This window comes from Poecilia formosa, unplaced genomic scaffold, assembly GCF_000485575.1.
Source record: "Poecilia formosa unplaced genomic scaffold, Poecilia_formosa-5.1.2 Scaffold32, whole genome shotgun sequence".
Classification (NCBI taxonomy): Eukaryota; Metazoa; Chordata; class Actinopteri; order Cyprinodontiformes; family Poeciliidae; genus Poecilia; species Poecilia formosa.
Genome location: NW_006799971.1, coordinates 1,921,255 through 1,935,337, shown reverse-complemented (window position 1 = coordinate 1,935,337; position 14,083 = coordinate 1,921,255). Strand labels below are relative to the sequence as shown.

Genomic DNA, 14,083 nt, shown 5'->3' with positions numbered 1-14,083 from the left:
CATGCACACACACACCATGCACACACACACACCCACAGAGAGAGAGAAAGAGGTGTAGTTATACACATATTACAGTTTTGTATCTTAATCTTTCAAGCGTCTATCAAACACTCAGCAGCCTGACTTACAGTATTAAATTCAGGAAGTAAAACACAAAAATTATGAAAAAGTAAAATCCTGACTGGCAGATTGCAAATATTTCTACTTTAAAACAAAAACAAATGTAATCAAGTAACTTCAGCAGAACCAAGCTTTCTGCCCAGAACTACCTGCTCACTCCATTCAAGCATGCACGGTCGTGGCAATTAAATTGTCAGAATTAACAAATTTGTTTTTAACGGGAGCGCGGCCAACAGTGTGGTCATGAGGCGAGTATTGATTAGCAGAACAGAGACATTAGTCTTCAGGTATTTACTCTGCCACCTCTGCAACACGGGCCCCATACCAGACCGAATCAATCCCCCCGAAAAAAAAAAAAAATGCTTCTATCCAGCCATAAATACAGAGCAGCCTACTCTAGTCCACTGGCAGCCACACGCTTCCCTCTGGAAGTCGACTTGGCTCAGAATGAATGACAACAGTTTCTCCCCTCTTTAACACAGGCAGCAGAACGTTCACGGTATTTGTTTTCTTTTTTTTTTTTCTTCTTTTTTTTTTTAACACAGAGTTCAGATTGTGTTTAAAATAAAAACGTGAACAGCGTTCTAATTTTAGTACAAAATTTGACGAGTAGCCAGCTAGCCGAGGGGTGCTCCAGCATCTCTTGGATATTTTCTCAGAGAGTGAGCCTGTTTCCCCCCCAACCCCAACACCCCCCTCTGCAGCTGATGAATATAATTACAGCCAGATACGACCTCTGTGCTCCGTGTGAAAACTCAGTGCCGCGTTCTCCTCTGGAGCAGAACTTCCGTAACAAATGTCGGGTCGGCTAAAAACAAGACGAAAGGTTACATCAGAAAATGGATGCCGTCAGAGCTTCGGTGTCACCGAGTTATTCTAATGATATATTCCCACAGTTTAGTCGCACAGTATTCCCTTACAAGGTTTGGCCATTCGGCAACTGGCTGCTGGTTATTTTTACACAATATCTGAGGCAGGGATAGAGATTTTTCTTGCATTCATTTGTCTTGTGCCACAGATGGATGAATTCACGACATCGGCTTAAGTTATTCGGAATAGAATCAAACCAGCATCGTGGATGGGAGCCTACAGGGGTACCCTCGACTAATTTTCCTCTGTGGAAAAAAAAAAAAAAAAAGCACTAATGGGAGAATAAGTGGGATGTCTGAGCTCGGTTATGGCTTGGCTGGAGGGAAACGTGAAGAAACTGTATGGGAAGTTGAACCAGGGGAAGAGCGACCTGCAGCTGCACTGGAGCCGTTACTGCAGGACCAGGAGCCTCCCAGGATCCTGGAGGTCCCCAAAACTTATTGCCTCTAAATCATTTTCTTACCGGCTGCTGTCACACCTGCCGTTCATCCATGGAGAAGACGACGCATTAGGAGGGACACGCAGGGGAGAAGAAAAAGTCATGTTCAGTGCAGGATAATTCAGGATAGTCCCACCGTGCAGCGCGGTTCACATTAACCATAAAATTGAGCAAACTGAAACTACAAAAATAAGTTTGGTTAATGGAAACATTCAAATAAAAATAAAGAAAATCTCATTTTTAATATGTTTTTGTGGTAGGTTGAGGTGGCTTTTTAAATGTATGGAGATATTTTGCAAAACTGCAATGGAAATACTTTGTTTCACATCACAGATGTTACTACTGGCAGAAACGATGAATAAGACAACAGGAAGTGGTAGCAGGATGATTGATTGTTTTATTTTTTCATACAATGTGAAGCCAGCTCCACCAGAGCTCTCACAGCATCACACAGTTCATAAAAAGTTGTCTGATTCCAACGTGTTGAATCCATAACTCTTCTGTAAAATGGCCGACTACAGTTTCCCCATACATAGAGGCTTGTCGCTCCAAACGCCTGATTAAGACGCTGACATCTCCTCTCATTGGCTGACAGATGATGAACATTAGTACTATGGTTGAATTATGAATAGAGCTGGATGAACTGTTTACACCCGTTGCTCCCATGAGATTTAACGACTCTAGAACCATTACTACTGCACACAAAATCAGTAAGGGTTCCAGTGCCGGACAGAAAGGACTACTGTACCGTTCCTTTTGGCTCAGCATAGCTGTTGCAGTTTTTCTTTACAGAAATACGTTTGGACACAAGCTATGCTCCTCACAAGAAGGGAAACCAATCAGTCGCCTCTCACACCTGGGATTTGCAGTTACATCATCCTTGTTAAGAGATTTTACAGGTGGTGTTGAATTTTTGTAACAGATCGGTTCTACGTGTTAATACGTCATCAGGTTGTTTCAGCAAGTCTCTGTAAAAGTCCTCAGAAAACAATACAGCAATGTATTGATTTTAGGAAATATTATGTGTATTTTTAAATACTAATGTATTTTCAAAAGTACCTCAGTACTTTAACTTTCGTAAACTTTTCACCAAGCAACCTTAACTTGTAGTTGAGGAAGATTTGATAATAGTATCAATAATTTTCCTTAAGTACCAGAGTTGAGTTGGAAAAATTTCACTCATTTAAAAAGCATTTTTTGTTGTATTTGAATATCTGTTTGGACAGATTTTATTTTCAAAAATTGTAAGTAGTCATTGTTTAAAGCACAATTGACCATGTTCATTATTGGTGTGCAATCCTCACATTTTGGTATCTATCCGGTAAGTAAATATCTTGGTATCGGCCAAGATTGCCGATACCAATACTTTTTATTGTGGTTCGTTATATGAAACTTCCGACCTTTAATTGGTTTGTCTTTTGAATTATTTTGTTAAATCATAGGGTTGCATTTAAAAGTGTCTACAAAATACTGCAATAACATTAACATAGAATAGAAAAATAAAATGTGTGCATTTTTCCTAAATACAAGCATATAATTTGAGAACAAGCATAAAGAATATTTTTCAAGGTATAGTCAAAAAATTTAAATACAAAAAAATAATTTTTTAAGGAGGAATCTCAAACTGAACTATCAATCTTGTCACACTAATACTGATCTGATACCAACAGATCGATCCGCCCACCTCTGATGCACATTATGTACATAAATGATCGCAGTGCGCTATTTCTAATAAATAAACAGTATTTTAGGTTGTGAGTATGTTCTTTTGTTTGTTTACCTGCCACTTTGCTGCTGCTACACCTAAAGTTCCCCACTTTCCATTTATATTTTAATCTCATTGTGAACAAAAAGTTTACTTTGTTTTATTACAATTCTTACTTTAAGTAATATTCAAAACATGTTACGTTCTGCCAAACTGCATTAAACAGGAAGTTAAATTTAGCCTTTGTTTTGGAGGAGAAAATTAAAACAAAGGTTTTGTGTATATGAGGCATGTTTGGAACTTAATACGTTTAGGAAAAACAAAACTTGAAAACTCCACCAGTCCTTCACATTCATTAAAAAAAAATTAAAAATCTGGGAAATTTAAAAGTTGGATGCAGGAATATTTACTTACATGAAAATGGCCTTAGACACAAATGTTGAATAAAGATGAGAAGGAAAAAAAACAAGTTTATTCTTGTCTACAACCAGTGTTTGGTTTGTACGAGTACACTGGAGTATATCTGTGCTGCTCCTCAGTCACACAAACATAACACAGTGCTTCCTGCGGGGCGCTGAGGCCACGCCCCCAATACGCGCTGGATATTCCTCCATCACAGAAACAAATGATTTCTACAACCATGGACTACTGACACCACATCTCTGAGCCCAGAACACAACACTGATCAAGATACACACACACGCACACAATGTGGATTATATGCAGTAAAGTAAGATTTAATAAAAAATAAAATTTAATTATTAGGTAAACACATGAAATGTATTCAAAATATCACACATTCATTTTGTGACAAAATGATATTGTGATATCTAATATCTAAATCGGATATTTATATATCACTTTTTTTTCCTTTTTGTTTTTTAAAGACCCTCAATTTCAAGTTAATTCCCAAGAAAATCCACATCAAAGTTCATGTGAAGTTTTCAGTTTGGAACGTTTCCAAACTGACCCAGAAACTGAAGTTTCTGAAACTTCTCTTCCCCTTTGCATACGCTGATGATACTGGCTCTATTTGTCTAGAAAGCCAGTGGGAACAAATTGTTCTAAACACACAATTCCTAATAGTGTGTCTTTTTTTTGTGTTTTCTTTTTTTACACTGCAAAAACAAAATCTTACCAAACAATGGTGGTCTAGTTTCAAGAACAAATATCTTGAAATAAGACAAAAACTTCCAAATGACTTTTCAGCAACAAATAAAAGCTTGTTTTAAGACAATAATTACTTAGTATTGATGAAAAACTCTAGTTTCACTTCATAACATTTTTCCATGGTTTAAGTGAAATGTTCACCAATGGAACTAGACCAATTTAATCAATAACAAGGAATAATTAAGTCAAAACAAGCTCCTAACTCTTGCTGAAAGGTTTTGTCTAAGTACCTGAGATATTTGCACTAGAAACTAGAGCAAAAATACTTGGTAAGATTTTATGTTTTTGCAGTGCATCTTAACCCCAGCAAAACTGAGGTAACTAGATTTGGTTCTACAAAAAACCTAAACTTTATCTTTCCTAGTCTTTTCCGTCTTGAACAGTGGCTAAAAAAAACATTAGCTTCCATGTCGCATCATAACCACAATGAAAAGGAAAACACAAAGTCAAGGCTAAGCGATGTGTTCGGTTGTTGAGGGCGACATTATCGTGGGAATTGCTTCTTGGTCATGGATGTTTTTCCACCTGAATAAATGCGGCCAAAACCAAAGGTGAGATTTTCTCAGCTTTTCTGTGCGAGTTAATGCTACAGAAAAAAAATAAATAAATAAAAGATCAAATTGTTTTAAGAGCTTTCACACCACTTCCAAATGCTGCCGCTAAACATGGAGGTTTGCTCCAGGCTAACGTGACGAGTCCGACGACAAAAGGGGGGGAAGTCCCAATATGACCTTTATTTAGACGGGAAATAAACAGAGCAGGGAGAGAGATTTCTACTAACCACCAGTATCAGCCGCCACTACGCGGCCGCAGCAAGCGGATAAACAAACTTCTTCCATTCCAACACCCGATGATTCATAATCCAGTGAATTAGGCGAACTCGAGAGTAGGCTTAATTTATGTGAAATTCAAATGTGGGTGTTTTACTGTGTGTTGTGGAACAATAAATCTTTTATTGCAACAAGAGGGACTAATCTTTATTAGCTTGTACCTCGTTGCGATGCGGTGGAAGGGAGAAAAAAGAAAAAAAAAAAAAGAGCGCACAGTAAATTCACACGTAGAGGAGCTGGACTGACCGTGTTCGGCGGCCGCTTTGAGCGCCGCTTCCGAGTGACTGGATCCAAACGGGTTCCTGATGAAGCGCCGTCGTCTCCTTAAATCGTCCTCCCAGTAGTCCAGGCGCCAGAACTCCCTCGGCCAGCTGCAGCGAGACAGAGGTTGCACATGTGTTAGCAATTACCAGCCAGCATGGTATAGCGGGCCCGGCATTAGCACTTGGTCGGAACAGACATGCATAAAGCCTGCATTGTGTTTGGACTCCCCCCTCCCCTTTTTTTTTTTTCCTCACAACTCTCAGGATCCTGTCTTCAAAAACATTCACCCTGTGCATGCTGGGATGGCGAGTCATTGCAGCCCTTTGCTTTTGACAATGACTCCATCTCCGAGGTAAAGGTGTCCCCACCCCATCCCCATCTTCCACCCTCCGGCTGTTTCCGAGGAGACGGACTGAGTGAGTGGGCACCATCACAGCTGAGTGAACACACGACACCATGGTCATTTCCCACACGCGTTTGTGGCACACGCTTCCATTCTGGGCTCATTTCGGGCCCAGCAGGACACTTCTTGTCAGGATTCATGGCCGGCAGGAGAAGGAGAAGGCCATTACCGACATGGAGGAAAAGGGGGGCGGGGGGCCGGCTAGAGCTACCAATATTAATCAATGTCTGTGGGCACAATTTTAATTTGTAGCTTAGATCTCCCTTTTTAACCAGAGTTATTCAGCAGGAAAAGGCTCTCAGGAAGGGGAAAGCGTTGACTTATTGATTGTACAAGCATTCTTCTCACTTTTCTATCTTGAAAGGTGAAAATGATATTCATTATACTTTCAACAACCAACAAAATATGATTAAACTTTGTAGAATTTTTTTAAATGTATTTTTTCCCACAAACTTTACCCAAATGACACGGTCAAGGTTAAGAAGGAAGAATATTCAAATCTCCTAGCCTGTTCAGCCATGTATTTGTTAAAGGGGAAGTATTACGTGTTTTCCAGCCACATAGTTACTTGATTACACCTTAAAGTGATACTATGTTGCCTTCAGTTGTTAACAAAATGCTACATTTATCAAATATGACTTAAGAAATTTGACTTTGTAGCTTAAAGGCTTGAAATTGGGCCTCTGTCTCTTTAAAGAACTCCTGCTCTTTCTGAAACTCCGCCTTCAGGAAGTCATCACAACATGGCTCCTATATTAACCCTTTAGCAACATTTTTACCAGCATTGCACTGAGCAGTAGCTCCTATAATGAGCTCAGCAGATGTTCAATTCCACCAGGTGTTTGCTAATTGCTGCTGTCTAGTCTGAAGGAGCTGAGCAGAGAAGTAACTGGGACAGACCTCTGCTAAACGATTATGTTCAAAGTCTTACTCCAAGTTGACTTAAAGTATCAAATATCTGTAGCAAGTACATTTAAATATTAAACATGCAAAGTGATGCACCTCAATACTTGCTACATTAGAAATAAAAATACATATTTGTGTTCCAAGAAAAAGAAAAATAGATTTTCCCTCAAGTATTGAATTTCATTATGAACCAGGCTAGGCTTTCATTGGTCTTTGTGACTTCACTAACACCTGCTAATCCCCGAGATTCTTTTAGGTAATTAAGACGTCAAGCAGAAAGAAGAACATTCCTGTAGTGAAGGAGTTTATGGAGGAGTTTAGAGTAACATTTGAAAATGCAAAGAATCTGGTGAGGAGGAGACAGGATGATTCACCATGGCGACCCCCAAGAGGAGCAGAGGAAAGCAGAAGAATGAGAAGGGTGTATATGTATATTTACAACTATCTGTGAAGTCAGAAAAATAAAACGCTCTGAGGTTCACTGAGGTTATATTGAGCACTGAATATCAGGCCTCAGATGTAATTTCAATATGAGGACGATGTGTAAAACTACTGTTCCATTTAGGGAAGCAAGAAGATGTGAACTGTTCATTTTCTCAATAGGACAGGTTCAATCTGGCCGTTTAGTTGTGAGAGGCATGACGTGTTACAGCCACGAGGGACGTCTGAGGCTAAGTTTGAGCATAATTAACATTTATTTTATTTGTAATTATTCTACATTTCCACAGAAAAATGTATCACTAATTTTTGAACATTTATTACACAGATGGAAGACGTGAGCAGTTTAAGGCATCAAAACAAATAGCAAAAATTACCAGTTAGAGCTGACAGTCCCAGATGTTGCTATTAGCAACATCTGGTTGTTGATCATGTGACTCTTGTGAGGCAAACAAAGTGTTTCCATTACAGTTTTGTGACATAAACCAATTATGATAGGGCCCAAAAAAAAAAAAAAAACTTCAGCCAAAACTTTTTCTTTTCGAAATGGTCACGTTTCCATTTATTTTCAAAATGTTGAATTGTGTAATTATATGTTCAATGACAACACAGCTAGAGCAGCCAACCACTATTAGTGTTTAAATGCAGTGTAATGTGCTTTGGAGTCCTCTGACTTGATAAAATGTTATACAAGTACAGGACATTTCCTGTTTCCATTCCAGTACAAGGAAGCATGTAGCTCTTTTGTCCCTGTAAGCAACAGTGTGACAAATTAATAATAATACAAAGCAACAAAAGTCAGTCATTTAAGAAGGAAAACTATTCAGGTTCAAAATGTCAGCACTGTGTCTTAATCAGACGACAAACTGCAGCAGAAGGAACTCAGTTCAATTGCAAAACTGAAATTACGAAAGAAAAGATTCATAAAAACAAGGCAATTTCGAAAAAATTCTGTGCTATGATGGGGTGCTTTTTCAGCCATATTGAAGGAGAAGGATTTCACAAAACTGCAACGGAAACACTTTTTTCACATCACACGAGTCACATGATAAACAACCTGAAGTCCCTAATGGTGGATCGTTGAAGAAGACAACAGGAAGTAGTAGTAGAATGATGGTTTGTTTTTGTTTTTTTCATACAATCTGCAGCTGGGTCCACCAGAGCTCTCACAGCTTCACACAGTTGATAAAAAGTTGTACGTCATTCCAACGTGTTGAATCCGTAGCTCTTCTGAAAAATAGTCGACTAATTTCCCCAAAACGCCGCACACTTAGCCGCTCCCAGGTAGGCGGGGCTTACCGCCTACCTGGGAGGCGGTAAGCCTCCCAGGTAGGCTCCAAACGCCTGAGTAAGACGCCAACGTCTCCTCTGATTGGCTGACAGATGATGAGCGGTAGCATCCTGGATTAATTATTTCATGTAACTGTTTACATCCTACGCCGGCATGAGTTTTAACTACTTATCGCATGAACGAGCTAATTCACATATGATTTTAATTTAATTTCTTATTCAACGGAAACATAAAATTGTGTTTTTCCGACATTAGCAGAACACAGAAAAAGATGTGAGCACACTTGTAACGGAAACACAGCTACAAAATGATCAAACCAAGAGCAGCTTTACGCAAGAAAATGAAAATATTCTAAACCTGTCTGCCTGATTAATTAAAATCTAAACAAAATGGAGGACCCAAAATGAAAAAGAAAAGCTTGTATGTTAAGTGGAATGAGGCATACAGGTTGAGGGAGTGCAGAGGTGTGCGCAGGACCAGATTTCTGCTTGGTGACAAAGACTGTGCTCCGTGTTCGTCTGCGATAGTCTCAGAACGCAAACAGCCAATTCATCATCCTGCCCACCGTCGGTATTCATCTATGAAAATAATTATCGAGGCCGAGCACAGAGTGGCTCCGAACTGAGGCTGCGCTCGCATCGCCTCGCATGAGGTGGGGAAACGTCCGACTCGCACAATACACATTAATCCATCAGGGTGGAGTAATTAGTTGCAGGGGGTGATGGGAGTTGGAGGAGGTGTGGGGGTTGGGGGGTATCACCTCTGCCAGCTTTATTCATCCAGCTGGCTGTGACCAGGCGACAGAGGAAGTCCTAATGATGAGGTGCCAGCAGAGGTGGACGACAGCGAGAGATATCTGCTCATCAATCCCCCCCGATGAGAGGAGACCGCCGTAAAAAGAACGACCAGCGCTCCACAACCCCCCGCCCTGCACACCCAGTGTGTTTCCACAAAGATAATCAATTATTCAGAGCCCAGGGCTTCCTCAGTACAATTTATAGACGCACTATTCTTCAAAATAACTATTAAAATAACAAAAGGGGCCAGCGTTTGTGTTCCAGCTCACGCCAGCCACTTGTGTAATTAGTAATTAGTTGGGTCATAAATGGTGTCTGGTAAAAAGGGGAGGCTGTTGATGAAAGCAGGTTTATTCAATGAATTAAATCATCATGGGGAAGTTACGTTTAAAGGTGGCCTACTATGTGTCCCTGAACTGGTTAATGTAGGTCCATACAAAATATATCCATCACATTTTGTTGCACAAATTCATTCTTTGATAGAGATTTTAAGCTCCTTTCAGAATGAACTGTTTTTAGGGCGTCATGTCACCTTAAATCCAAACAAGTTGCTGCTAGCCACTCCCCCTCCTCCCAACTCAAAGTTTACATTCGCACATAAAATGGAACATCTTTGACAAGCAGAAGTGGAGCCTCCTGTACAATCAACAGGAACGCAGCAAGTGATTTCTGGATGGTAAGACAACAACAAAACACTTGTCTTTTCCAGCAGCCATTGCACAGTTGCAAATCCAGCTGAGCAATCATGTTGGAGTGCCGCTGGGTAACGGGCAGTGCCTGCTGATTTGCGACACTACATTGGTCGTAATCAGAAGTCTGACTGCGGTCACATTTAATTAGTAGAAAAAATGACGACAAAAAATATATATATTTCAACAAAAAACAAGACCTGCTGCGTGAGTATAGACAGAGAAGCCTTGTGAGGTGGGTCACTACGCCAGTTTGCTGTTAAAGAAAATGAACAAAATTAAAAAGATGATTCTAAAGAATTGTGATTATTGAAACACTGGCTAACGTTCTATCAGTGCACAGGTTTCACAGGTTTCCAGGGAGTCTGCACTGCTTTTTTCTCCAGTTCTAAAACTACAATATATTTAGACAAAAATATTTAGATTGGTTCTTTAAAACCCAGCTTAAGATTAAAGAAAAAAAAGCTGAACTTTTAACTGATCAGTTATACATCAACCTTTGATTTGTGAAACCTTTTCTCAATATCAGAGAACAAAAGAATATTTTTGAAAATATTCCTGGAAGGCCACATTGTCCTCATCAACCCAATACCGTGCATCGTCCCATCTGGTCAAATGGATTTGCTGTTGGTAGTGAAAAACACTTAATGTGTAAGGTCAGCCACATATTAGACTCTACAGACCGCTGTTGTGAAGGTCAAAGTCCATGACATTTCAAGAAAAACAAAACAAAAACTATTTGTTCAGAAGGTCATCAAGAGCATTATTAGCTCTGTTCTCTTCCCCAGAAATTAAAAATAGTGAAACAACGTTGGTCGATCATTTTATGACAAAGTCTTTTGAATTGATTAAATCATAATGTAGAGCACCATGTTGGATAAAATGGCTCACTCCCACCGTCAGGTATGATGGAGCGAAGGGGATGAGTTCAACCATCAAGTGTTCAAGAGTCAAATGAAGGAACAGCAGCCTAGGCCTGTCGCAATAATCAATCAATCAATCAATCAATCAACCAATCAATCAATCAATCAATCAACCAATCACGATAAATTAAAAGCAGCTCAAAATTTGCATGGTCTATTATTTTTCTCGCTTTCTACTAAAAACTGGATGACAAAAGTCTTCAGCCTGGTACTTTGGTTATTTTAAGGATAATTTTGTTCACTTATTTTGGATATTTAAAATGTATTTCAGTTCCAGTGTTAAATGATCATTAGAAATTAAAATTTATTTATCTTTGACACTGCATTATTATGCCGTTATTATATATTACTTAAAAATGGTCTCAGAACAACATTATCGTTTATCGCGATAAATTCTGGGAGAATTTATCGTCCAGTAAACTGCTTCAACCTGACACGCCAAACAGCTGTTTTAACTTCTTTTATTTATAAGAATCTTATCTTTTCACAGTTGTAACTTTTTTTTTTACTTATTGTCCTTATTCTAGAAAGTTGTTTCACTTCTGTACCTGTGAGCAGTACATAGAGTTTTTAATCCATGACCAGTGAGAAGTACAAAATAGCACAGTTCATTCAACAAGCTGAATGGTTCTGTTGCAAACAGCTCGGTACCAGAGCTTCAAGGACATGATTTGATTGGTCGCCTTGGCAACAGAGGGATCCTCAGAATCGCATGAACGGTTCTAAAGTTATGGCTGATTCTGTTTGAGCAGCGTTGCCGGCGCGTACGTGATAACATGACCTTTATCATGCCGAACAGGACATGCAAAGCGGATAGGCTTTCATATATCACCACAAGCGGCTGCACTTTGGCACAAACAGCCATTCATAACCTTTCTGCTAAATTAATTTGGGCACAGTCATTGAGCGCTGCATATGCGCCGGAGATTTTTACCTTCCTGCTTATTTGATATTAATGCCAGTTTCTACTGGCAGCCCTCAAATCGCTCAAACATTGCCGCTATATCTCCCACCAACCCCCCAAAGATAATTTTGCTTTGATTTGCATAAACCATGTGTTTAGAAGAAACGGGAGCAGTGGCCGACCGGGGATTTGTCATGTTGAGGAGCCGGGAAGCCAGAGTGCTGGCTCTTTGTCAAAACCGTGGCAGTGATGGCTTCAGTCTGATCTCTGGGCTCAAATTAAAATGAAAACGGGACCAAACAACCGTCCCGATGAAACGCTTCGGTGTGATTAAGTCGTGCAGGGGGGGTGATTTTCTGCGTGTGTGCTAATGCCTATCCTTCCTACTCCAATGAGGTGAGCAGGAGCCCATCTACATGAGTTAATTCACCTCAGCTAATGTTGTTTACAAGATTCAGCCGAGGTGATCCCGGGGTCACAGACGTGGAAGTGTTTCCATCTTAGCCCCCGCATCCTCTCTGTTAATCAGAGGAACAACTTATTTAATGGGTCTATTTCTCATTTTCGACCTAAAAGCAAAGGTAGATTCAATATTTAATAAAATGATAGCAGCACTGCATGAAAATGACTGATACGGGGACTCTGTTTTTAGGGAAGATGCAACTAAAAACAAGAATGCCTAAAGCTGGAAATGCAACATGTTCACTCGCTGCGTTTCCATGGCAAATGTGCACAAAACTTTTTTGATATTCCACTAATAGTGAAAAAAAAAAAAAGAATTTTGCAACTGCTGTTTAGTTTTGTTTATTTAGGATGCTCAGTCTTGCAGATGTCCACACATCACTTCATTACATCTTTATATTGTATTTTTATATTGTTATTAAATACAACAGTTGGCATTAATTTCCAGAGTTGTGCACCACAGAACAACTCGGTTCTTTTCTGTACCTTACTTCTAACTTTTAGTAAAATCCATCTCTTTTTGGTAGTGTGCCTAGTAAAATGAAAATGTGTGTTTTGACAAAACAATATATTTTTGAAATAAAATCACAGGTGCTCAAGTTTAAACAGTATTTCTGAAAAACAAGTGTTTAGAAACTTAATCCATCTTCAACGGAAAGTCATCCTGACATGTCAGGTATTTTTCTAACTCTTGTAGAGTAATGGCAACAAGCTGCTCTACTTTGAATAACTCAGTTTACTTGAAGTTGCAGTAATTATATTAAATTAAAATATGCAATTAAAATCACAATAATAAATTTATTAAAAAACATGCCTTGACGTCATCCTCCTACCGCTTCCTGTTGTAACATCCGGTTGATCGCATGACTTGTGTGACGTGAAAAAAGTGTTTCTGTTGGATTACACATTTACATTTACATCCTAGCACAAAACCTTCTTGTCAAATAAGTTTTTCAGAACTCGCCATGCTTCCATTAACCAAATTTATTTTCATAATTTCAATTTGCGCAACATAAAGTCAATAGGAACCCAGCTACCTACAATTTCCAATTAAATCAAATTGATTAACATTCCTCAGAAAACAACAGGAGCTAAAAACAGAGAAAGTTTCACACTGCCCCTCTGCAGCTGGCACAGACCCGGGTCCTCCCACAGAGTTGCGCTCCCAAATGAAATAACGCCCATCAAAGGCCTAATTACCTTTGCATGAAGTTTCCAATTAGCAGTGATTATACCGAGTGTAGATCTTACAACAAAAGCAGACCATTAAACAGTAATTATATCTGATTATATGGAAAGGGAGGGGATAGATGTTGCGTCGGACGGTTTTCAAAGCAAAGCGTCGTTGACAGATTTCCACCACGCCGGCCGACGGACGCCATTTGTATTTTTGATGAAGACACATTTTTCCTGTGATTTTGACAACGCGCATGCGAGGCCATTCATCACCGGCGCGGCGAGGTAATGAGGCCATCCGCCGGACCGGGGTTGCATAATTCTGCCATTACTGGCCCATTGCAATATTCCTCTGACCTCTAGCTTTCAGTGCTGATCTTGAATCCTGTGACAAATCTTGAACCACCACACGACGCGTCCACAAACTACGGCCGGAAAGGTAAGTGGTGCTCAAGGTCAGATAAGATTGGGTAGAGGGGAAGAATGTTTCTGTCTGAAGATCCCAGTTTTCAAACAAAACATGGAGGAATGTTAAAAAAAAAAATCCCCCTGAAGCTCTGAGGTTCAATGCAAAGTTGGATTCTATAATAAAGTCATCCAAGCCAACTGTAAAGTGCCTGACGATAACACTCAGTAAGAATATTAACTAAATTTAAGTGAATTGAACTTATTTAGCAGTTAAAATTTTTTGGGGGG

General features: G+C 39.6%; 1 protein-coding gene across 6 annotated transcripts in view; it reads right to left on the bottom strand.

Annotated features, from left to right (window-relative positions):
• lrba (LPS-responsive vesicle trafficking, beach and anchor containing) overlaps positions 1 to 14,083 on the bottom strand; it is a 250,687-nt gene that overhangs the window by 103,740 nt on the left and 132,864 nt on the right. For 5 of the 6 annotated variants that reach the window (XM_016670293.1, XM_016670296.1, XM_016670295.1 and 2 more), the window contains exon 38: positions 5,381 to 5,505. In XM_016670293.1, the coding sequence (XP_016525779.1) occupies positions 5,381 to 5,505 (125 nt within the window). Of the gene's footprint in view, positions 1 to 5,380; positions 5,512 to 14,083 lie in introns of all 6 variants that reach the window. The other variant, XM_016670294.1, reaches the window with a different exon arrangement.